The sequence below is a fragment of the Dipodomys merriami genome, unplaced genomic scaffold (assembly GCF_024711535.1).
Source record: "Dipodomys merriami isolate MVZ:Mamm:240054 unplaced genomic scaffold, mDipMer1.0.p SCAF_6, whole genome shotgun sequence".
Classification (NCBI taxonomy): domain Eukaryota; kingdom Metazoa; phylum Chordata; class Mammalia; order Rodentia; family Heteromyidae; genus Dipodomys; species Dipodomys merriami.
Window position 1 is genome coordinate 35,239,078 of NW_027206179.1, and position 26,517 is coordinate 35,265,594.

Here is a 26,517-nt window from a genome sequence, read left to right on the forward strand (position 1 = left end):
TGTGTGTGTGTGTGTTGGTCATGGGACTTGAACTCAGGGCCTGGGCGCTGTCTGTCAGTACTTCAGCTCAAGGCTAGCACTCTACCACTTGAAGCACAGGGCCACTTCTGGCTTTTTCTTTTATGTTGTGCTGCAGAATTGAACCCAGAGCCTCATGCACGCAAGGCAAGCACTCTACCACTGAACCACCTTTGAAAGATTATTTATAATTTTCATAACTTAATTTCTACTCACCACTATCAAGGCCAACCAAATGATAAGCTATCTAATTTAAACTAGTTTTTATTACAAAAAGTTTTAAATGCTCAGTGATTAACTTATTGCTTGCCCAGCATGTGTTAGATACTGTGCCAAGCTCATAGCATCTGCCTCTGGGGGAAAAGGGGATTTCAGAGCAGATGTTTGTAGAAAGCTCCTGAAATAATCTTAGTAAAATAAAGACTTGTTGTTTATGAAAGAAACATGCATTTGCTTAAATAAACTGGTTCTCTTAGATGCATAATTGTTCAATTAATTTCTAGGTCATCTGAGAAACAGACCTTCACATTTTAACAAGCATAGGTCCTTGTAAAATGTCTGGTAAGTTAATGTATTGAGCCACTATACAGTTTTTGGCCATCCTGGGGCTTGAACTCAGGGTCTAAATACCGTCCTGGAACTTCTTTTGCTCAACACTTGTGCTTTACCACTTGAGCCACACAGTACCACACATAGTTTACTGGAAATAAGGAACTTTCCTACCCTGGACTTGTTGCAAACCTCAATTCTCAGATCTCAGCCTTCTGAGTAGCTAGGATTACAGGCGTGAGCCACCAGTGCCCGGCCTGTATACATTTTATACTTGGAGACAGTCAAACACATAAAGTAGGTTCAAGAATCTGTAAAGGACACTGTTGACATCTCAGGAATGGAAAATACTAGTTTAAAACACAGGAACTTTGTTTCAATAAATATGGCTGTCTTAGGTGCAGTTAAAGCTCTGAACACTAGGTGCCACTCTTTCTCCATCATGGATGAATCTGTGGCTCCAAAGCAAAAGCAACCTAGTCCATTAACTCTTGGCTTCTATTTAAACTACAATAAAAATGTAGACATCCAGTATTTTGAAAATAGCTGGCTCAGCACTCAGTACTTTATAGAAAGTAAAATTTATTTACATGATTATTTGTATTATATTTTTTATTATCTTTAAGTAGTTGCACCAAGGGGTTACCATCCAACAAAGCAGTTTGCAGGTACAATGCATCTTGATCGATAGCACCCCTTAGAAAGTGGAATTTATAACTGCCTTCAATGGCACTACATTTTAGAAAACTAAAGATGATCAATACTTGCTTTTATTTCTTATTGATCTAAGAAAGCTAAGGGCTTCCAGTCTCATTCAAGTGATAATTAACACACCCATGATTTCTCCTTGAAAAGATGGAAATTGTAGTATCCAAATAATTTTATATGTGATAATAATATATACCATGTTTGAAGTGATTAGTTATGGCTTATGGCCCAAAGAATATGGTTATGGAGAAGGAATGTATAAGATGTATTTGCTGTCCCATGTTCAGGGCTTGGGAGGCGGCTGGAAGAGGGATTCCTGATAACCTGTCTGCAAGAATTTCAGCAGCATTGTGTTTATGGACACATAGGGAACATTTTCAAAGATGAGGAGCACAGAAACCACCTTCCTAGTTATGTCCACTGGGACTTGGTGGGAATTTACTAAGTCGTCTGACTTTAAATCCAGCAACTGTAAATATGGAAACTCCCAACGGTTTTAAAAAAATACAAGCTAAAAATAATTAAAGGTTGAATATATTATGATTAAAAAATTGGAAGCAGTAAACATAGCAAGTATACAAACTTAGGTGTTGAGCAAAGTCTTGCGTTTTCAGATCCGACAATCCAATGATGCGACTTCTGTTTGTGGAGGCTTGAAGTTTAGGGTGAAGTGGATGCTATAGTTTGTCTACCCTAGGGGCCCGTGTACTGGGGGCTTGGACTTAAATGCAACAATATTAAAAGGCAGTAGACCTTTAAATGATGGGGTACAGTGGGAAGCACTTTGGTTATTGGTGTAGCAGACTTGGAAGAAATGACTGTAGTTCTCCTGGGACCCCAATTATTTCACCATTACTACAACAAAACAAACAAAAAACAAGCAAGCAAGCAAACACACAAACCAAAAACACACAGAGAAAGAGAGAGAGAAAGTGAATGAGAAGAGAGAGAGTGGCTATAATGCAAGTCTACCTGACAAGTTTACCCTTTGCTGCATGTACCTCATTTCCCTGGTCATGTTCTGAAGCAGTCCAGGCTGCCAGACCAGAGACAGAATGTGGGTCTGAATGCTTTTGGACTTTCACTTTCCAAAACTAGGATCTCAATGAGCCGCTTTGCTTTATAAATAACTTTTTGTTGTTGTTATAGCAGTAGAAAACGAATACAGTGGGTCTAGTGAGGAAGAGAGTAGTTTAGTAAACAGAATGTGAACATGGAATTGCTTGTGGAATTATGATGTGAACATGACTCTGGGCAATTTGATCGGGCCTTGAAGTTAACGAGACACAATGGCTCCACTATCTGAATAGATGTGTAGCCGTAACTGACAATGATTTCACCTTCCTTCATCCCGTCTCCCCCTCTTGTTACGCCAGAGCAACTGGCCACCCAGGACAGTGTTTGGGGCCAGGTGGATTGCCAGGTGCTGTCTGCCCTTCTCTTGGGCATCACGTGCGGCGAGACTGAATCCTACTCATTTCAGTTGGGTCAAGAGAAGGGCCTGAATAAAGCCAACACTTGGTCTTTTTTTTTTTTTTACTGTTGAATCTACTTTGGCCACTTCAAGGCAAACTCTGATAACAGGAACAAATTCTGCTTTTTATTCTGTTTGGAAGTAGGAAATTAGTCTTAAGGCAGACAGAAATGGAAAGAACGGAAATGATCAAATTTAGCAATGGAACCTTTTTACAAGAGGTACCTTTGAAGGTCGAAAGGGAATTTAAGTGAAAAGTGTATTCATTAACCCAGGGGAGCTGAAAAGTCTCTGCTTTCATGGTGGACTCGTACAGAGCTGTAGGATTCGGACATGTATTATTGTTACTAAAGGAGGCCAAAGGGCTACTGACATAGACAGAAAATGACCCTTCCATTTTCCCCTCTTGGATAGAAACCCCATTGTATACCCTGAAATTATCTTGGAGGACAAAAGAATATTGCGGATGAATCTGATAAATATTAAAGTGCTATTTTGAGAAAGTCTCACCATGTCCTTATTTCCCTCCTTGTACAGCTTGGATTCATCCATTGTTTGTTTTTGGAGTTTTTTTGTGTTTAAAAAATTTTTATTTTATTATTGAGATGCTGTACAGAGGGGTTACAGTTACATGAGTAAGGTTATGAGTACATTTCTTGTCGAGCATTGTTACCCCCTCCTTTGTTTTTCTCCTACTATCCTTCCCTCTTCTCCCTCCCCCTCTCTTTCCCCCCAACTTGTAATGTTCATTTCTTGTATAGTGTCTTGTGAGCATCATTGTTGCAATGGGTCATCCTGTGTCCTTGTTCCAGTATTTTGTTATTCCCCTTCCCCTCCCCAATTAGATAAATGTATATATAAATTCAGGGTATCAAAATCAAGTACAGTGACAAGAGGAGATATACCATAGGAGGAAGAACATACAAAAGAAACAAAAAAATTTCATAGTGCATTAAAAACAACAACAAAGAAAAACCTCTTGTGTCTGTATCTTGGGGTTCATTTCACTTAGCATCATCTTATATGGTCATATGTACATAGCTTTTGAGCTTTTCTGCTCATCTGACAAGATTATCCTAGATTTACACTAACTATTGCAAATAAGAGAAACCATGGGACCTATATTTCTTTGGGTCTGGCTTGGTTCAACACAATGATTTTTTCAAGTCTTTCCATTTCCTAACAAATGGGGCAGTGTCATTCTTTTTGATGGTAGCATAGAATTTATATATGAATGTCACATTTTCTTGATCCATTCATCTACTGAAGGGGCATCTGGATTGGTTCCATATCTTAGCTATGGTAAACAATGCTGCAATAAACATAGTTGTGCTGGTAGCTTTAGTATAGCTTTATTTGTGATCGGTTGGGTAAATGCCCAGAAGTGGAATTGCTGGGTCATAGGGGAGCTCTATGTGGAGGCTTTTGAGGAACCTCCATACTGCTTTCCAGAGTGGTTGAACAAGTTTACACTTCCACCAACAGTGCAGTATTTCTTGATTATAGCCATTCTAACTGGGGTGAGATGGAATCTCAATGTTGTTTTGATTTGTATTTCTTTTATGGCCAGAGAAGTTGAGCATTTCTTCATGTGTCTATTGGCCATCCTTATTTCATCCATTGTTTTAGTCACTGTTTGGTCTGTACCTCAACTCCGTCCATGGGCAAATCAAATGCTTTTCACCTGGCCATCTGAGCATAGCTGGAAGGAAGAGCAAGGACCTTCCTGCTGGCAGCCCAGGAGGAAAGCGGTGCTGACTGCTTCCCTTGATTCACAGAACACTTAAAGACCTAACGTACTCCTGCATGTTTTCTTTCAATGCTCTGATCAAGCATTCAGGGAACATTATTCAATCAGTGAAACTGCTGTCTAACTATAGAAGAAAAATTTATTGCTGAATAATTATTTAGCAGAACTAACTTAAAACTTTTAATAACAAGTAAGCGATTAAATCGACATCTTAAAGTTATACAACTAAAGCAACTAAACATTATCATTCATTATTTTGTCTATGGTGTTTTTTCCTTTACATGTGCTATATAAAAATGATGTAACTGAGACCAGGTTTTATTTTTGTTGTTGTTTGGAGATAAAGATCTCACTAGGTAACCATGTGGCCAAACTACCCTGAACTTGCTATGTAGCCTAGCTTGACCTTAACTAGCAATCCTCCTCTCTTAGCCTCCAATGTATTAGGATACAGGCATGAACCATCACATCTAGCTCCAGGTTATTTTCTTAATCAGACAAGCATGTTTTTTTCATTCGGCCAACATGAGTGCATATTATAGACAGATAACAAATAGGGTTATTTATTATCATAAAGCTTTTCAATGTCTTCTTTCTCTGCTAAGGATTCAAATCCTGTTTACCTTAGAACCATCTGTATCTCCCATACCCAACACAGTGCTTTGCATGTGACAGGCATTCGAATCATGGAGACAGCTACCTCATTGGACCAAAAGAGGCATCACTGAACACTTAGAGCAGTTAGTATCCACTTAGGGATCTTGAACAGTAAGAAAGGCAATGTTTGGGAAAAGAGAATCAGATTATTCAAATATGTACAAAGTTTGTGTGTGTGTGTGTGTGTGTGTGTGTGTGTGTGTGTGTGAGAGAGAGAGAGAGAGAGAGAGAGAGAGAGAGAGAGAGAGAGAGAGAGAGAGAGAGAGAGAGAGAGAGAGAGAGGTGAGACTTGGGGCTTGGGCACTGTCCCTGAGCTTTGGTTGCTCAAGTCTAGGGCTCTACCACTTTGAGTCACAGCACCATTTCCGGTTTTCTGCTAGTTAAATGGAGATAAGTATCAGGAACTTTCCTTCTCTAGGCTAGCTTTGAACCCCAGTTCTCATTTCTCAGCCTCCTGAGCAGCTAGGATTACAGGTGTGAGCCACCAACACCTGTATAAAATTCTTAACCACGGAAACTACTTCATTGTCATTGAGAACTTTAAGGGCATCTGGTCTTATATTAAATAGGGAAAGATAAACATCTAGATGGTGGTAATATGACATACTGTCATCATGACCATTTCTGAGCTAAGGTTTTTATCTGTCTGTGGTATCTTTATACCTCTATGAATGAAATATTTGTAAACACATATGAACACAACATTGTAGTTTCTAAGGCTCAAGGGCTGGTGAAAATCTGAGTTTTTTTTAACCCTTAGCTTTTTTTTCCTCTTTCAATTAATAGACTTGATTTCTTAGAGCCTTTTTAGATTTACAGGAAAACTGAGCAAAGAGCAAGGACTTCCTGTGTACTATCCTCCTCTTCTTTCCATTGCTTTGTATCAGTGTGGCACATTTGATGAGCTCCTTCTGGATGTGTTTTTATTAACTGAGGTCTGTATTATTAGGGTTCATGCCTAGTTATATGGGTTTTGCCAAATGAATAAAGACTATTTCATTTTTTACCAGCATCAGGGTTTTAACCACTGTTTGGTCTATACCTCAGCTCCATCCAGAAAAAGTGAACAGGTAGGAAGCTATTATAGTTTAAAAATTCAATTTGTAAAAAAAAATCAATTAAGGCAATGAAGTGATTTAAAATGTATAGATTGATGCTAGTTCATTTAATAGGTTTTTACTCCCACTGTAACATACTTATAAATGTAGATTTATTAGTAAATGCTCACTTGTTATACTACTGTGGTTGGAATTTATTGAAATAAATGAATAAAATAGATGATTATAGAACCATGTGGAAATGTTTTATAATGAGGGTACTCCATGAACACTTAGTCAAAAATTTAACAACCAGAAAAACGCATGGTTTTTATTTTCCTTTTTTCAATCTGCTAATTGATGGGTAATGGGCCACATAAGGCATGTTTGATCTACTACTTGCAAGATTCTGGGACATAGGGAGTAGATAAGATGAATTAGCTGTTGATAATGAGTCTAAGTTCTCTAACATTAGGACTGTCAAAGCAAGTTTTGATGCTTGAAAATGGGAGAGAAGATTAGGCAGGAACTGCCTATTTTTGCATAAGCAGTTAGCAAGGAAAACTGTCTGAAATACACCTACAGTAGCTTCTGAACTGAACTCGTGAGTCCCTTTTCTGCTGTTGCTCATAGAGGATTCTGCAGCTTAGCCTTTGGCAGGACTTGAACTCAGCTCTTATGAAGCAAACCTTCCTGTAAATGTACACTCTAGATGCTAAGCCTGAATGTCACCTTTTAATAACTTCTATGTGTTTGTCCTGCTTTTCACCCTTGGTGTTGGGAACCTGCTGTGGTATGAAAGTTTGTGTCCATTTCCAATTCATATGTTGAAACCTAACCCCCAACACAAGGGATTGAGAGATGGGGTATTTGTGCAGCAATCAGGTTCCCCGTGGATGGGTTCATGCTTGTGTGGCTCTTCAATCCATGAGGAGACAGAGGGAACGCACTCTGAACCTGCAGTGGGCCTTCCTCAGGGACTTGATTTTAGCTTCCCAGCCTTGCAAATGGTGAAATGCACATTTCTCTTGGTTACAAGTCAGCCAGTTTATGGCATTTGGTTTACAGTAGTGTGAGAACACTAAGGCAAGATTCCCTGCTGTCTGTAGTAGCACTTGCTTCTAGGCCAGTTGATAAAATTCTAGGCAAAAAGAAAAATAAAATACTTTCACCATCTTGCGTATGGTCTTTTAGCCCTATCTTTGCCTATTAATATAACAAGATCGTGATGTCATGAAGCAGATACTAAATGTCAGGAATCACATGACTGTTATTATGTGTGTATGATTGCATGCTCAGCTTTGATGTTTTAAAATGAGGGATCTGTGTGTGTGTGTGTGTGTGTGTGCGTGTGTGTGCGTGTGTGTGTGTGTGTGTGCGCACGCGCAGGTGCGCACCATGATGTTGCTTTTTGCAAACTTGCAGTTGATGCAGATTCTCTATGCTGCACTATAGGTGACTTTATGACTTTACACTTACTCTTCCTGCAGCCTCTCTCTTTCATTTCTCTTTGTGGCAGAAAGCCATATAGATGAGTTTTGAATGTTAATGCTATATTTGTGAAATTAGCTAGCCTGCCAAGATCTGCATCATCTAAAATTATATTACCATAATCCCCACACTTTCATTTAACTTGTTGATTTAAAAAAAGTATATAATTGATGAAGACCTAAACAGAAACTTACTCCTAGCTCATTCACTTCAGTTCAGTTTATCAATAATCTCTAAATGTTGCTGTTTAAAAAAATGTCCACCCAATTGATATGATTACCCAGTCTCCATTTCTCCTGTCTGAAAGCGAGTGAGCTTTCAAATGTCTTGCACAATTTATCTGATCTACTCTGTCTACCTTGTCTTGCCACAATGCATGAAATTGGCAGTGCTGAAGGAAGCATGCTGTTTGCCATGATTTTCTTGAGGTGATTATCTGTGCTGTTTCCATAGAGCTCCCTGATTCACAGTATGTAACTTCTCGCCCTGAGACTTTCACATGTGACACAAGGAACTGCCAATGGCCCCTGCTATTGCTAGTTGCTTACTTGTCTTGGGCCACAAACCTGTTAAACCATCCATGACTTTTGGCAAGATCAGGCACATACTAAGTGTGCCATAAGCAACTTAAAGGTTGTTCAATGCATGCGCAAGGAGCTAGAGTTCTCCTCAGTTTGCAACTTTTCCAGTAAAGTTGGTTACACCTGTGAGGGACTTCTTTATCCATGAGTGTGCATGGGTGTTGTGGGTGTTCTTCCTCTTTTTTGGGGGGGGTCCAGTCGTGGGGCTGAACTCTGGGCCTGGGTGCTGTCCCTCAGCTCTTCAGCTCAAGGCTAGTGCTCTACCACTTGAGCCACCGCGCCACTTCCGGCTTTTTTCTTTTTGCTTCTGTGGTGCTGAGGAATCAAACCCAGGGCCTCATGCATGCAAGGCAAGTGCTCTACCATTGAGCCACCTTCCCAGCCCTGTTCTTCCTCTTATAGAGTCATTACTGCCTGGAGGCTTTGAAGAGACATCACGATGGTTTGCAAGGGCTTTTGTGCTCTTTAGGCTCAGCTCTTCATCATATCCTGGGCTATGTCCCTGAACTGGGCATGAAGAGATTACTATATTTGGATTATAAGGACAACTGATGGGTTGATTATGTGTCAGACACTATGGAATGAAATGCTTTATATGACCTCATTTAATATCATAATATGTTGATGAGGCTAGTATTTTTGCTCCATTTTCAGAGAGAAATACCAATTTTGTTCAGCATTTTAGGTGTTAAATAAAGCCAAAAGAAGAATATAGGATAACTGAGTTCCAACATGCATGATTTTCCTATTTATACTTTACTATAGAAAAATAGGTATATTTTCTTGAAGTAAGTCGTATTAAGTAATATAAGTTTAAAGCTTATCATGCTTTGAGCCCATTTCTGTATTGTGAAAATATTAGGGTTACTGCTATAGCTGAAAAGCAATGAGAGGAAAGATCCCCCCCTTAATTATATCAAACAAATGATCTTACAATTACATAAAATGTCAACCATTATAGTCTAGTCAGTGGCTTGGCTTCTTGTCCAAACCTCACGGTGAAATATGCAGACTTTCTGGAACCACATATTAAAATCCCTGCAGTTGAATCAGCCCTTCTTCTTTCTGAGTAACCCAAATTCAATACGATTCAGCATGTCAGGAGAACTCCAGGGGTAAGATCTTAAAAGCCCAATGTCAAAAGGTGACTACCCAATAATCATCACCTGAGCTTCACACTCATGAAGATTAGCCCTGTCCTAAGCTATTTTCAGGCATGTGGGTCTTCCCTGCAGTGAGCTGTCCTGTTTTAGAGCCTTATTATATGAGTTCAGCAGCAAATTTGACATAAGCATAAAGTAACAGGACAATGCTCTTGTGTAAATGTCTCTGAAAAAAAGTCCTAAGCAGATTTGTTGATCTGATGTGGCAGCTAAGGAGGGAGAAATGCATGCAAGATGCATCAGGAAACACCCTTGTGCAACCAGCACTGCATGCTGGTACGTAGAGACATCATTTGCATTCCTGGCTACCTAACAGGTAGCCATAAGTTGCCTAACCTTTCTGAATAATTTTTCTTCATTTGTATCACAGCTTGCATAACTCTTCCCAAATCAGTAATAATTTAGCAAATCAGACCACATGGAAATTCTGAAAGGAGCAAAGGATTGGAATATAGTGACTCATGAATAGTTCACCTCCAAGTTTAACATCACAATCTGAAACCAAGGTGTTCAACTTATGAAACATCAGTGATGTTAATTATTAGCCTTGGCCAGAAATGCCAGGATCACTTGTTTGTGTGTGTGAGGTCTACCATTAAAAAAAAAATGTATGTGGATGTGTGCTGGTATGTGGCTTGAACTCAGGGCCTAGGTGCTGTCCCTTAGCTATTTTTGCTCAATTTTTGTGCTCTACCACTTGAATCACAGCTCCACCTTCAGCTTTTTGGTGTGTAACTGGGGACATGGGTCTCACAGACTTCCCTGCCTGGGCTGGGTTCAAACTGCAATCTTCTGATCTCGCCCTCCAGAGTAGTTAGTTGTACAGGCATCAGCTGCTGGCATCTGGCATCTACCTTTTTATTTTGGGTGAGTTAGACATTTAAAGCCACAAGTTAAATGCATTTCCTTAGTTTTCTGAGCCCCAGAAAACTGGTAGATACTGCTTGCATTTTGAACCCAGATCTCAGAAGTTTCCCAGACATACTTTATCCTTGTCATTGTTAATGAAATCAGAATAAAACCAAATAAATGTTCTATGAAGCTGGTGCTTTGCAAAAAAAAAATCATACTTAGAAAGTTATATATGTTTATATATGACTGAGGTGGTCAGCGGAGAGGATAGCAGGGTGCCTGCTTTATCTATGAGCTCAAGTGTGTCCTTAGGGAATTTAGGTTGAGGCAAGATAATGCTATGGGTCCAGGGCAGAAGCAATAAGCGCCAAGGACTGAACTCCTGCCTAGCCCTCCGCTTGCGTGGTGGCTACTTTTTAAGATGCTTCCTTTTATTGTAGGGCTTAAGCATAAGGGCTTTAGAACATTTCTGCCTCCAACAGAGATAAATGGTGGTGTTACTTTGGCCAAGTTAAACATCTTTGCATCGGGTTCCTCTTCTGCAAAGTGGAAGAATGAAAGAACCTGCTCCCCCTTTTCTTGCTCCCCCCACCTCCTCTTCCCCATCCTCCTCTTCTTCTTCTTCCTCCCCCCCCCCCGCCTCCTCCTTGAATTCACAGTGTTGTATTCTTGCTTAGACTTTTTGCTCAAAGCTGGTGCATTACTAACCTGAGCTATACCTCTTCTTCCTGCATAGACTTTTTTTCTGCTCAGACCTTTTACTGAGATCCTCAGATCTCAAACTCCTGAATAGGTAGGTCTATAGAGGTGAGACACCAGTGCTTGCTTTAGAAACTACTTCTCAATGTATTTGAAGTACTTAACCAAGCAAGAGGCCATAAAATGCAGTGTTTTTTTTTTTTTGGGGGTCCGGTCGTGGGACCTGAACTCTGGGCCTGGGCTCTGTCCCTCAGCTCTTCAGCTCAAGGCTAACGCTCTACTACTTGAGCCAGAGCGCCACTTCCGGCTTTTTTGTTTTTGCTTATGTTGTAACGAGGAATTGAACCCAGGACCTCAGGCATGCAAGGCAAGCGCTCTACCACTGAGCCACCTTCCAAGCCCCAAAATGCAGTGTTTTTAAAGCACAGATTACAGCCAGGCACCAGTGGCTAACCTCTACAAGCTTAGCTACTCAGAAGGCCAAGATCTGAGGATGTCAGTTCAAAGCCATTCTGAACAGAAAAGTCTGTTGTGACTCTTATCTCCAAGATCAATCAGCAAAAAGCTGGAAGTAGAGATATAGCCCAAGTGGTAGAGCACCAGCCTTGAGCAAAAATTATTTTAAAACTCCCATACACAACAATATTTACCCATATTGGGAAGATGATAAATGCACCAGATGTTTATTCAGGACAATTTCTGTTCTGCCTTTGGTCCCCTGCCCTGACAGCGCACATGTTAATGCTTCTGTCATTGATTTATTCATTATTTATTGAGCAGACTTGTCAGGAACCGTGATAAGTGGTGGAAAATACTGATTCTGACACTTGAATGGTGTTTTACAGCTTGCAGATTATTCTCACATATATGAAATTCATTCAGTCCTCAGAGGCATTCACTTCATTTCTCCCCTGTTATTCCCCGTTTAGTTTTATATTTCTTTTAATGTTCCATTCTCCTTCCCTTAAATCTTGGGTGTGTACTTACAATAGTTTCTAAGTGCTGGGGTGGGGGTGGAGAAAACTGCCAAGCCCAGGTAGTATGTAGGAATGAAATTAGAAGTTGAGTCCAGACACATTTGCAGTGTCCTACACTTTAGGATCAAAAGATCAAGTTCTTTTAATGTATATTGTCTCTTATTTAGGAGAGTATGAAGAGTCACCTGAAAAGGAACAAGGCACATCTATATATCCATCACTAGAAACTAGGTTCAGTGGTTTTCCAGATCTTCCTGGATTCCAGTTAATGTAGTTAACACAATGGACACACCCAGGGTGGATCACTTGCTCCCAGCAAACAGCTAGGTCCTCTGGTCCCAGCATCAAAATCCCTCAGTTGTATTTCTTCTTATATTTTGTAAAACTAAGATATGTGCAAGACACAGAACAACAGAAAATTACTGCTTTAGTATCAAATCACAGTTTCACAATTATCTTTCATGGCACACCCTAGCTTTTATAAGGAAACAACAGTAGCTATTCCTTGAGTAGATTAGCTTGTGGTGGACAAAGAGGTAGAAACTGATGGTGGTGTGCAAGCATGCAGTACCTTTCACAGTTGAGTTTGTACTTAATCTGAAGGGTTCTGTGGAGGTTCTGGGGATGCAGATGACCCCATTCATAAACTTCGGCTGTGACACACACTAACTTCATTCCAGACCAGGCCCCTTTGCCTTGCTTACTTTTTGCCTAAAACACTCTTCCTCACAATGTGTCCTATGGTCCAGCTCAAATGTCTCTTTCCCCAACGAGTTCTTCCCCAGGATCTGGATTTAAAGTCATATCGCCATGTGCATCTCTTTATTTTTAATGTGGCATTTACCACTATCTGAAAGGCACTTAATACACATATGTATTAACTGTCTCCCTTAAAAGACCTGAGCTCTAAGAGGACAGTGGTTATGTTTTTAACACATTGCCTGGACCCTACCAGGAGCCCTAAATAAATCTTAGTGGAATGACCAACAGAGACTTGTGCCTATAGTACACCAGCTCAGTCCTAGGCACTGGAGATATAGCGATGCATCAAACAGACAGTGATCTTCGACCTTTTGGGGTTTTATAGTCTAATTCAGGGAAAAAGACATCAACAAATATGGAAGAGAAAGAGAAGCTCTGGAGTAGGGCTGTACTACACCTCACTAATGGAGAGATAAAGAAAGGGACTTGACAGGCCGGTGGCTCATGCCTGTCCTCTCAGGAGGCTGAGATCCAGCCTGGGCAGGAAAGACTGAGACTCCAATTAACTATCAAAACAAAGCCAGAAGTGGAGCTGTGGTTCAAGTGGTAGACTGTTGGCCTTGAGAAAAATAAGCTCAAGGATACCACCCAGCCTCAGGACTGGCACAAAAACAAGAAAAGAAAAGAAACAGAAAGGGGACTTGAAGAAACCAGAAGGGAAACATGCCAACACGTAGAGAAGGTATGGGATGGAGGCTGGGGGAAGGAATGAGTCTTGTGAGCAAAGGGTGAAGGAGGGGAAAAGGTCTGTGCCTGGTTGAAGACACTTTCCCAGGCTTAGCAAAATGGTGAGGTATGCCAGAGACTAGTCCGGGGCAGCTTCAATCATGGTGAGTCTTATAGGTTACAAGGGGCTGTGGTGAGCTAAGAAGCTATTGTATAGTCCTGAGCAGAGTGCTGTATCCACTTAAGTTGTAATAGGATTCCTGCAAAAAGATGAGGGTGGGAGCAGTTAGGCAACCAATGCAATAATCCAAGAAAGAGGTAATGATGGCTTGGTCCAGGATGATGAGACCTGTAAGTAATCTGGAAAGGTCTTGTAGACAGTGCTGATACAAAAAAATAATTATTTAAAAGTATGTGCAGCAGAAATGGTGGGACCAAGGGTGGACTAATTCAGCAGTGAAACCCACTGGACACCATGCTGGAAATGAACTATACCACTTGGGGAGAAGGGAATTTGGGAGGGTTAAAAACTGGGAGAGAAAGAGGGAGAGGGTGACACCATTCAAAAGGAAATGCACTCTGTATGTCACATTTACAGTAAGATTCTAAAAATAAATAAATTAAAAAAATAAAAATATGTGCAAAAGATGGGCACTGGTGGCTCATGCTTGTAATCCTAGCTTCTCAGGAGGCTGAGATATGAGGATTATAGTTCAAAGCCAGCCTGACAGGAAAGTCTGTGAGACTCGTAGCTCCAATAAACCACCCAAAAGCTGGAAGTCGAGTTATGGCTCAATGGGTGGTAAAGTGCTGGCCTTGAGCATAAATGCTGAGGGACAGTACTCAGGATCTGAGTTTAAGCTCCAGGCCTTCTAAAACATACGTGCAGAATTGACACAATTAGAAGTATTTCTTTGTCAGGCCCATGAGCCAATAAATAGCACATACTCCTAGAAACTCAGCATTTGAACTTGGGACTTGTGTGTCAGCTATTATTTATCCCCTGAAAACAATACAAAAAGAGAGTGAGGAAATATATTCAGTATCAAAATCTGCACTTGCAATTAAACAAACTAGTTTGGGGCTTGATCTTATTTCAGCTCACTGACATGAGTGCAATAATTGTTCAGCAGACATAAACATTTCAAAATGAAAATGACACTTATCCGTGAGGAGACTATAAAAGCTCACTGGGAAGTTACACAAAAGGGTAAAAACATAGTTATCAAGAACAAAGATCTTTCCTGATTTATCCTGATTGACAGCCTGAATTTCAAGTGGATCTGATAACTGTTCAGCAATCTGCCTCTGCCTTGGAAGTTGTTGTCTTTCCTTCCTTGCTAGCAGGCACTGGTGGCACTAGTGTGCCGCATTAATTGGCCCAACGATTTTTCAACACTCTTCTCTATCTTGTCTTTTTTTTTTTTTTTTTGGTGCTAGTGCTAGGGCTTGAACTCAGGACCTAGTAATGTCCGTTAGCTTCTTCGCTCAAGGTGGTGCTCTACCACTTGAGCCGTAGATAGCAGATCCACTTCCAGCCACTGGGGGTGGTTTTATGGTGTCAGCTTGAATAGAGGATACACTATGAATAAGTAAATGAATATTACCGAAGTTAGCGATCAGATAATCATTCGTAATATAAAATTTCACAATGTGTGCTGAGCATATGTTAGGGAGCCATCCAGATCCCCAAATCCACGTGGGAGACCAGGAAAGGCTTTCTGGCAGAGAAGTCCTCCGTGGGCCTCAATCTGACAGGTAAACGGGAATGTGCAGGGTGCAGCAGGAATTAGAGGACAGGATGGGATCTTGAAGAAGGCATCCGAATATACAAATATCCCTCTCTGAGACTGGAAAGGACTGCCTATAATCGAGGGGAGCTGGGAAGAACTGAATGGAAAGTCCAGCCAGGGCGCTTGAACCTTTGGAAGGATAAATAACGCCGGGGCTGGGAGCTGGTGCGTGGTTCACCGAGGTCTGAAGGGAGCCTGTGGACTTCCCGAACCCTTTACCTTCCGCCTGCCCCCGCAGGGAGGGGCTGCCCGGGCTGCCCTCGCGGAGACACACCGCCTCAAACCACACCTTTTGCCCATTGCTTCCCATTGTGAGGTCTCGGGACCAGAATCCACACCCAGAGAAAGAGCTAGCCGAGAACGCCCTAGGCCCGATACGGAGGATAGCGTTTTGATTCTAGGGATTTTGTTTTCCCTAGACGATCGCAGCAGCAACAAGAACATTTGGCAGCCTCGGGACTCCAGAGCCTCTCGGCCCCTCTAGGGTTTCTTGATTGGTTTAGAAAACTTTCCAGTACGGAGGGACCCGGTCCACTCACCGCAGCGCCAAAGCCAGGTCCGGGGCGCGGCGGCCGGCCCGCATTTCCGCTCCGCGGGTGGCGGGGAGGGGGTGTACAGAAAGTTTACGTCCCCCTTCCTAGAGTGCCGGCGGTGAGCGGGGCTGGGGAGCCCAGGCCGCCCCTCCGTAACTCCACGATCCTGGAAACAGCCTGTGGCAGAAGAGAGAGAAAGTTGGGCGGGAGCGCGGGGAGGGGACCAGCAGCGAGTGTGTGGGGGGGGACCCAGGTCGCTCACTCCTCCCCCGCCCCCCCCTGCCCCAGAGCGCCAGCCGGGGTGGAGCCAGCAGCCCCGAGCCGCGTCAGCGTTTAAGATGCAAATCGAGTCTGGGTCCCCTCCCCCTCCCCTCCTCCTCCTCCTCCTCCTCCCTCCGCGCCCCCGCCCGGGGGAGCCGAGCTCCACTCCGCAGCTCCGGGCCGCCCACGCCTCCTGCGCGCCGCGGCGGGCGCCCGAGCGGGGCGGCTCTACTTAAGCGCGGTGCGGGCCGCGACCCGGCACTCGCCTGGAGCGCGCGGGCGAGGCGGGTGCGTGGCGCGGGGCTCGCGGGGGGCGCCCGGCGGTGGCGGTGGAGGCAGCGGCAGCGGCGGCGGCGCGCTCACACCGCGTAGCTCTCGGCTGGCTGCCGCGGCCGGGGTGCAGGGCTGAGCGAGCGTCCCGGCGCCGCGGCTCCTGAGCGCGGCCAGCGCCGTGCGTGCCCGCCGCTGGCTCAACCCGAGCACTTCTTGGCCATGGCTTTGGCGGACAGCACTCGAGGATTACCCAACGGGGGCGGCGGCGGGGGCGGCAGCGGCTCCTCGTCGTCCTCCGCGGAGCCGCCGCTCTTCCCCGACATCGTGGAGCTGAACGTGGGGGGCCAGGTGTATGTGACCCGGCGCTGCACCGTGGTGTCGGTGCCCGAGTCCCTGCTCTGGCGGATGTTCACGCAGCAGCAGCCGCAGGAGCTGGCCCGGGACAGCAAAGGCCGCTTCTTTCTGGACCGGGACGGCTTCCTCTTCCGCTACATCCTGGATTACCTGCGGGACTTGCAGCTCGTGCTGCCTGATTACTTCCCGGAGCGCAGCCGGCTGCAGCGCGAGGCCGAGTACTTCGAGCTGCCCGAGCTGGTGCGCCGCCTCGGGGCGCCCCAGCAGCCCGGCCCCGGGCCGCCGCCGCCGCACTCCCGGCGCGGGGTGCACAAGGAGGGCTCCCTGGGCGACGAGCTGCTGCCGCTGGGCTACGGGGAGCCGGAGCCGCAGGAGGGCGCCTCGGCCGGGGCGCCGTCCCCCACGCTGGAGCTGGCCAGCCGCAGCCCGTCCGGGGGCGCGGCGGGCCCGCTGCTCACGCCGTCCCAGTCCTTGGACGGCAGCCGGCGATCGGGCTACATCACCATCGGCTACCGCGGCTCCTATACCATCGGGCGGGACGCGCAGGCAGACGCCAAGTTCCGGCGGGTGGCGCGCATCACCGTGTGCGGCAAGACCTCGCTGGCCAAGGAGGTGTTCGGGGACACCCTGAACGAGAGCCGGGACCCCGATCGGCCCCCCGAGCGCTACACCTCGCGCTATTACCTCAAGTTCAACTTCCTGGAGCAGGCCTTCGACAAGCTGTCCGAATCGGGCTTCCACATGGTGGCGTGCAGCTCCACGGGCACCTGCGCCTTCGCAGGCAGCACCGACCAGAGCGAGGACAAGATCTGGACCAGCTACACCGAGTACGTCTTCTGCAGGGAGTAGTGAGCGCCCCGGGTCCCCACGCCGCTCCCGCGCCCTCTGCCCCGGCTCCACGCGGGGGAGAGGATGATCGATCCCCAGCCCCTGCCCCCTCTCCCCGGTTTCCCCCGTTCCCCGCCCCCCCATCCCCTCACTAGTTCCTCCAGAACCGTCAGCTCCCCTTCTTCAGACTCTGCAGCCACACATCCTCTGGGCTTCTTCGTCCGTGGACCCGGCTAACTAACCAAGAGTATGGCCCTCCACCCACGCGCCCTCCACCCCGCGGGGCCGGGGTACTTCCGCGTGGATCCAAGCGGGCAGCGTGGGCGCAAAAGCACCAAGCACCTGGCAAGGACTGAATTGTTCAGAGCCTGATTCGTGTACAGAAGATTTTTTTGAAATCTTCTGAAGTCCTTTGGACTCCTTTCAGGTTTAAGAGATCAGAACTGATAACATTGGGGCGGGGAGGGGGTGGTGAGGGGCTTAGGAGGTGGCTAACGGTCTTTCTGATCTTCGTTCAAGGAGAGTTTTCGCAGATGGATTGGAAGACTGATGCTTGAATTAAGACCCCCGTGGAGGGCAGTGCAGTCAGTGACTGTAAAGTTTTGAAAAGTTACAGTATTGGACTAGAGCCAGCACTGTGAACGATCTTATCCTTTTTTTCCAGCCTGGAATAAAGCTTTGTCTCTAGCTTAAACTTGCTACTCCCTCCTGTCCAGGGAGGTCTGGGTTGCATTGCTTAAAACGGCAGCCTTGGAGGTCCAGAGAGAGAAAGGATGCTGCTGTCTCCCAAGAAGCGAGGCGGCCCAGATCGCCAGGGGCTGCCAGAAGTCACCTGGCAGTGATTTGAATGGAGCTGGGTAGTAGTGCACCTCGTTTGGTGGGCAGTAGGATGGTACAGCCAATTAGATCTAGGATTTGGTTGGGGCGGGGCGGGAGGGAGGAGAGGAGGGAGGAAAGATGGGGAGGGAACAGTAGACATAACCCATGTATTATTTGGAAGTTGAAAGTGTGTACCATCCATTTGAGTACATGAGCATTTAAATAGCAAAGTTACTGCAAATTTGCATTTTAATCAATATTAGTGACAGATCCCAGTTAAAAAACAGTTTTGAATCCCTAAACTTATCTTGTGAATACTTATATAACTCAACCAAAGCGTTACTCAGTCAGATTTTAGTTTTTCAACTTTGACTTTATTGGCTATAAATCCTGATTTTAGAATCTGTTAGGTAAGCAGAGTTAGTTCAATTTTGGTTCTTTAGAAAGAAAAGCTTACTAAAAAATCCTTATGGTCTTCAAGCCCAGCAAATCCTTACTGCTGAGCAGACCTAAAACAAACAACTCCTCCCCCCCCACCCCCCCACCCCCGCCCATAAAGGCTAACAATGTCATTTCCTTCATGCAGTTTGACGTTAAAATGGATAGAGCTACATGGAAATTTAACCACGGAGGGCTGCCCGTCTATCTATCTATCTATATGTAAAATGGAATATTTTTTAAATGAAGGCAAAATAAGTACTTAAATGTGAGCAGAGCAATAAAATGGTGTTTTAGGGAAAAGCAACAGAAATAGGAGACCTGGTTGCCTTATGCCTTTACTCTCGTGTGGAATGAACTCCCAGTGTGTACCCTATGTTCACCATAAGTGAAGAGGAATGGCCGATTCCTCATGCTTCTTTCTGTGAGGCATCCTTTGGAATTCTGCGATGACGGAGAAGCCTTTCTATCTCTTCGTTTGTTTTTGCATCTTTCTCTGAAATATGTTTTTAAAGAATTTGTAAGAGTCGTCTTCAGTGTTCAAATTAGTGCTATTTTCTCCTTCCTTTTTAAAACAAATCTTGTACTGTATCTTGCTATGTCCATGACAGATTTTAGGAAGTGGGACAGTTTCATTCATAGACTCATGTGATCTAAGCTGTATATACCATATATAAACATTTTACATGAATCATTTAGTTTTTTAAATCATTCACTAATACTATAACAGTTCCTATATAACCTCCCTCTGAAAACTTGCATTGGCTGGTGTGTATATTAAGCTTTTGGTGAGTTTCATATATCCTTGTCTATGGTGAATTTGGGCCAGGAAAAATACATAATTGTAATCCTGAGTTTGCTTTATACTTTTTTCCCCCTGGAGTATTGAATACTAATAATACTAATAATATGTCCATTAACTGTCTACCTAAAATCAAGGCACCTGCATTTTTATTCCACTAGTATTTTTTCATTTTAGTTGGGAAGAAAAGTTTAAGCTCTTTATTTGAGTTATGTTTTTTTAGAAAGGTTAGATTTATGTACAAACACTGTAATTTTAAGGGAAATAAATGCAGAAATCCAGGAGGGTTGTGTTCCTTTAACTTACAAGTCAAGCCAGAAATGATTTAGCATTCTTGTTCGCTGGCCAAGAGTGAGTGTCACATAGGGTATCTCTCCTATGGCATTTTGTTAGATTGCTCAATGAAAAAGCAAATGATTGTCTTTAGGACAGATCAGAAACATTGACAAATGGCAAGACTTGGTGATTCTGATTTCCCTCCTCAAATCTGCACATGTCCAAGAGTTAGGAGGCTAAAATTTTGTCTCTGCTACTCGTGTTATGAATTGTATTTTGTGTAACTTTGAGCCTAACTATTCTATCCTGCAATAGTCATCTTTCTACTCCTCCAACCTCTGCCCTTTCCCTCCTGCATCCCATAGATTCCTTTAAAGAATCTAATGTTTGGGGCAGCATAAACTGACTTCTTTTTACAAATGATTGCTCTTTCTGCTCTTGAAGTGAACACATCAGAACTTCCTACTTTAAGCCCCACATAATGACAAGACAACTCCTTTTCCATGGAGAACAGAGTATAACTGAATTAAGTTCCCTTGGCCTGGGCCTTTTGGATCCCTTCCTTTCCATGTGCACTTAAGGTCTACAGAATGAACTGGAGTGTTGGTGATCATCTGGGAGCTTGGATAGGAGCTTAGTAGGGTCCCATTGAATGAGGCCCCCCCCCAAAGCACCATTCAAATATCATGGCAGAATGTGGAAACTATGCAGATGAGTATGACTGCTTTAATCTGACTCAGAGAAGCAAGCATTTGCATACGTTGCGCCAATTACCAGTTTGATGTTCATAAATATAACTGAGTGATGTTAGACAATTAGTTTTGTAGACAGAATCATTGACTGTGGTGATAAAAAAAGAGCTATCATGTTCCATGTTTTTGCATCAAGTATTTAACCTATGTTTGGTACATGACTATGAATCACATTCTAATTTTTTAAATAATGTTGAAAGTATTCCTTGAAGTATGAGACTAAAGAATTTTCCCTAACAATACTATTTTTATTTTTGTGTTTCTTATTTGGATTTAAAAAAAACTGCAGTGAATACTTATAATACTAGATAAAATTGTCTTAGGAAATTCATCATGTGCAAATACCAAATGGGCAGTGCTTGTTGCATATTACAATTTTTATTGGAATTTTCCATGGAATGTTACTAAATTAAAGCCATTTAAGATGAAGCTTTGAAAATTTTTTTACTCTTCAAATTATGGTAAATTCCAGCCTAATATTCAAATCATTTTTGTATTCTTACAAAAAGTGGTAAATTGTAATGCAGACATTTAGCAAAGCTTTGACAGGAGTTGTTGAACTCCTTAGGAATTTCTTCTGTAATATAAATAGCAAGTACTTTACACAATTGACTTAAGTTTTTAAACCCTTAAACTGAGTATTTTTATTGTAAACCTATTGGAGTGACTATTCTGTTTGGGTTTTTCTCCTCTTGTTTTTCCTTATTAAGAATCATTTCAAACCTGAAGTTTAAAAAGATTATCCAATGCTGTCTCTTGAGAAATGACTTTCCCAAGTCCCTTATACCTGAAACAGGTTTTTCTTATAGCCAGAAGCAAGTTATGTTGTAGCCAACTTTTCTTTTTAAATTTTAGGACAGTAAATATGTTGAAGTATTAAAGGAAAATACTTAAATATATTAAAACTTGAGGATTTAGATTCTTTACTGGAGTCTCTAAAACTTAGACTGAAGAAATTTAAGCACATATCTACATTAGATTATAACCTTTCATGGTAAGAAGGACTAGTTGACCAAGATTCCTTGCCACTTAAATATTCTGTGATTTTTTTTCCAAGCCAAATTTTTATTTTAAAAAATCCTAAATGTGTTTTGAAATATGTAGACATTAATTGTAATATAAATAATTATACAACTGTCTTTGTGACTTTATAGGCAGGTACATTTTGCTACAAATATTGAATATGAATGATGCAAAGTAACTTATTACCACCATTATTAACCATCGAATGACAAAGGGTTAAGGCATTTATAATGGATGTGAATTTTTAAGGTGCAAATTATATGTTGTTTAAATTTTTCTGGGCATCTGAAAAATTTTTATTTGTTAAATAATTTAAGATTCCCACAGCACTATCTGGGATTCTGAAACTGTTGCAAATGTTATTTGCTAAGTGATAGATATCACTGAGCCATTTTCTCAAAAAACAAAGATATCAGACATTTCTAGTGAAACACAAAGGCAAGAAGATGCTCCCTATTATAAACAAAAAACATGGTGATGAAGTCTTTTCATACGTGCCTAAACAGTGAGAATTCCTTTAGCCATATAAATGCTCTAGTTTTGCTCTCCCTGTTCACAACTGGTTGTACAAGAGAAATATTCAATACTGTTTCCCTCCCTGTGTGTGAAGTAATGAATCATTGATTATGTGACTCATTATGTATTCTATTAAACACTAAAAAAAATAAAACATCACTCCTTTAATAATTCCTCTGGTCTCCTTGCTATGGATTGGTGGAAATGCTGGTCTAATTTCAATTAAAAGAGTTCTCTAAATACTGGGAATGCTTTCCAAATTGTTGTGGGACTAATGATGAACATTATCTCTTGACCAAATAATTGGCCAGCTGGACTAGGCATGAATAGGTCCTTTCCCAAGAGTTTATTATCAAGAACACATAAAGCAATTTACAGTCATTGTGGAAGAAACATCCTGCACAAATCTTTCCTTTGACCACAGGCTTTGCAGCCATTATCAAGAATATGGGCGAATATAGGCACACTGGGAATAGAACTAGAAGTGATCTCATAAAGTGTTGAAGGACAATGAAACAGAAGCTGTCAGGTAAACTCCTAATTAAAAATATGCTTCATGAAATTTAGTTCTAAGGAGCATTTGGACAGTTTCTACCTTTTTGCTATAGGAGTTCTACTGTATGATCTTCAGTCTGTAGTTCCTTGTTTACAAAGAGAACACTGGTACTGAGGTTGGGAAATCACAGAAACCAGAGACACAGGAAGCTGGCAGTTGGTCCAGTAGAATAAGCCAGACATCGCCCTTCCTCTTTTCTTTTGCCTGTACTTCCTCCGGATAGCTTTTGTTTTGTGCATATGAACACATATTTATATTTTGAAATGTCCCTCTTAGTCCCTAGTTTTCCCTATAGTCCTGCTGTGACTTTATAGACTTTGTATACACATGTATACATATCCCCCCTTTCTCTACTCAGTAGGAATTATGACTAGTTTATGCTTTACCCTCTTGTTTTAACCATATACCTAAGACTTGCAATACATGCACATGTATCAATGAGCTATCCACTACTTGTTTTTGTTTTTGTTTTTTTTTTTTTTGTCGGTTGTGGGGCTTGAACTCTGGGCCAGGGCGCTCTCCCTCAGTTTTTCAGCTCAAGTGCTAGTGCTCTAGTCTACTACATTTTATTTGATAGCTCCATGACATTTTGCATGATATACCATTGCTTAAATGTACTATCATTTGTTTTATCAGTCATTTGTTTTACCTTTATGAATAGGTACTTAGGTCTCCAGGGTTTTTCAGTTCTGTATCAAAGAATACTGTATTGAAACTCCTTTTATTTATATGTCTATATACCTGAATCTAGCTTTGGGAGGGGAGAGGGGATACTAGGGTCTGAACTCAGGGTTTTATGTTTGTTAGGCAGGTACTGTACCACTTGAGTCATACCCCAGTCCCAAGCATTTTTGTATGAAGTAATGTTAAGAGAGAAATCATCTAGGTATATATATTTTCCTTCTTCAGAGACTTTGGAAAAACTGAAGTCTTAGCCTTATAATTGTTTTAAAATACTATTTTTGACTTTAGGATGGTACAGATAAAAATATACTTTCACTAGAAATAATTCCTTGAATTTTGCTTTCTTTTTTTCTTTGGCAGCAGTGAGACCCTGACACATTTTGCTAGGCAAGTGCTCCATCACTTGAGCCACATCCCATCCTTTTAATTTTAGTTATTGTTTGGATATATTTTGGTATTCTCCTGCAGCCCCAAAGCTGGCATGGACTCAAGTTCTCCTGCCCACAGCCCCTCTAGCCATCATACTCAGTGTTAAACTAGCACCTTCCCCTGACCTGGTGGTATGTAGTAGCATGTACTGTCTCGAGATTCAGGACAGTGCATGAGCCATGACGCCCAGTAAGCCATTGGATGACTCTATGGTTGAGTCTGCACTGCACTGAGAGACTGAGCTATGACATTTGGTAAGTCAGAAAGATTCAGTGAATTTTTGTATATACTTGCATACCACCCAACATATTCACTTATAACTTTATAAGCTAAATCTAGCTTCCACATATAAAGGAAAATATGTGTCCCTTGCAAGGAGAACTCAAATAGTGTAATTATTTAGAAAGATGGAGTCAAAGTTCAATGCACAGAAATGGCAGGACAAAAAATGGCAGTAGTACTCACTAGACACTATGTTGAAAACAAAACACGTGGGTGGGGATGGGAGAAAAAACTTGGAGAGAGCGTGAGAAAGGGTGATACTGCGCAAAGAGAAATGTGTGCATTACCTGACATGTAACTACAACCCCTCTGTACATCATCTTTACTTATAAATAAAAAATACACTAGGAAGCAGGTATTTGAAAGAGGCAAGGTGAGGTTAAGGGGACGGGTAGATGAATGAAGAGGAAAAGACGGGGAGAATTCAATGTATAGCCTACAAAATTCAGAAGAGTGTGGAAAGGAGTGGGGAGGGGAGGGGTGGGCGAGAATGTTCAGAGGATGATACTGATCAAGAGCCATTGTATGCAGAAATTTTGTTAAATGTCAACTCATTAGTACAACTACTTAAAGTTAATAAAGTTAAAAATGTTTTTTTTGTCTCACCATATTTTCAATTTACAATGGGTTTATTGGGACATTACCTCCTCCATAGGTGGAGGAGGATATGTAATAGAATGCACTTAGAAGTTCTAGAAGGTGGTGATGGTGATGGTATGAACTAACTTTCAGTCATTTGTATGTAAGTATGAAATTTTACATAGCTTTCATATTGAAGACAAGACTTCTCTATTTCTATCTTCTTTCCTTTTTTTTTTTCTTTGTTGGTTGTGGGGCTTAACTCAGGGCCTGGGTGCTGAGCTCTTTTTGCTTAAGGCTAGCACTCTACTAATTTGATCCACAGCTCGACTTCTAGTTTTCTGTTGGTTAATTGTATAGAAGAGTCTCATAGGGACTTTTCTGTTCTAGCTGGCTTTACACTGTGATCCTCAAATCTTAGCCTCTTGAGAAGCTAGGATTACAGAGTATGCCACCGGTGCCCTGCTCTTCTTTCCATTTTTATCTGAGATGTTTTCCATGAGCTGGCACCAATACTTGGTTTTTAGGAATGTATGAAGTCTAGAGGAGCCATCATACATTCCTTATTACTCAGGGGAGTTGGAAAGGATGAGAACCCAGACATCAGTAGCATAGCAACAGGACACCTAAACATCAGTTTTACTATTTGAGATATGTGTGTGTGAAATGGGATTTCATCCATTTAATTGGTAAGTGATTTATGAAATGGTTTCATATTATAAGAAGAATGACAAGATTACATAAACTTAAAAATACAATTGCGACCAGTAAAAGAGCATTTTGAAATTGTAGAATTCCAGGGATAAGTTCACTCTTCTGCATTAAAAATGGTATCTCTCTCACACACATGCACACGTGCACACACACATGTACACACACGTTTCTTGACATACCATGTCAACCTTTTAGCTTCACCAACCATTAACTGAGCCTCTGATCTATTCCAGGCCTTCTCCTTTCAGGTATGTTTCTTTACCTTCACAGAGAGTAACATGGCCAACTAGCCAATAACATGGTCTTTTGTAATTATTAGAACTTACAGAAATTCATTGGAGTTCTTTGTAATAGCATCTGACAACATTTCACAAGTTGTTTAACATTTAGTCCCCATGAATTTGTTATGTTTCATTTTCCTTTTTGGGTGGATAAAGGGAAAATAGAATAAAAAATCAGAACATGCTGTAATTTTTTCATATGCAGAAAGATAAAAGCAATGGAAATAGTTTCTTGCTCTTCCTTACTCTGTCTTCTTTGGCAAGCATTGAATACAACCCTAGCATTTTGAATAAAACCAGGGAAACAAAACTAAGGATTTTGCTTCATTTGTAACTTGGGTTGCTTGCCTCTATATAGTGATTTTAGCTGACCCTTCTTCACTCATTTTGATATCCATTTGCCCACTTATTTATAAATGAGGAAAAAAGCTTATTTTATTTTTGCTCCAGGTTTTAACACAGTATATATAGCATGTGATAGATCATTAATAAAAATTTGTTGAAAAAATTAATAACTGTTTGTGCTAATTCATTTCTTTTATCGATTAGGGAAAAAAACTTAAAATTTGCCAATCTGTAACACATCACACTAACAAAAGTCAATAAGCCCTCTTTACACATTATGAATTATATGCAATTTATATATTATTTATGTAATGTATAAGTTATATATAATAAATATATTTTCAGTTATAATTGTTCAAATATGATACATTTGAGTAATATATGAGCTATATACATATATATTTTAGTAATATATATGTATATTTTTGAGCAATCCTAACTATAGTTTCATAAATGCATAAAAAGGCCTGTCCTTTTTACCTGACTTGAAAGTAACAGAGATTAAAAGGGGACGTGATTTATTTATTTTTCTCAATAGTTAGGTAGCAGCTGTTCCCAAGCCCCATGTGAATTTCTGGTTAACGTAGAAAATGCT

General features: G+C 41.9%; 1 protein-coding gene and 1 long non-coding RNA gene across 2 annotated transcripts in view; both read left to right on the forward strand.

Annotated features, from left to right (window-relative positions):
• Positions 1-26,517, forward strand: part of LOC138813518 (uncharacterized) — a 264,604-nt gene that overhangs the window by 53,592 nt on the left and 184,495 nt on the right. The window lies entirely within an intron of this gene.
• Positions 16,238-22,223, forward strand: Kctd12 (potassium channel tetramerization domain containing 12). Its single transcript, XM_070002798.1, has one exon. The coding sequence runs from the start codon at positions 16,464-16,466 to the stop codon at positions 17,445-17,447; it is 984 nt and encodes a 327-aa protein (XP_069858899.1). The 5' UTR covers positions 16,238-16,463; the 3' UTR covers positions 17,448-22,223.

Excerpts from the sequence above, each read along its gene's own strand:
- Kctd12 (XM_070002798.1), top strand. The coding sequence starts at position 16,464 with ATGGCTTTGGCGGACAGCACTCGAGGATTACCCAACGGGGGCGGCGGC.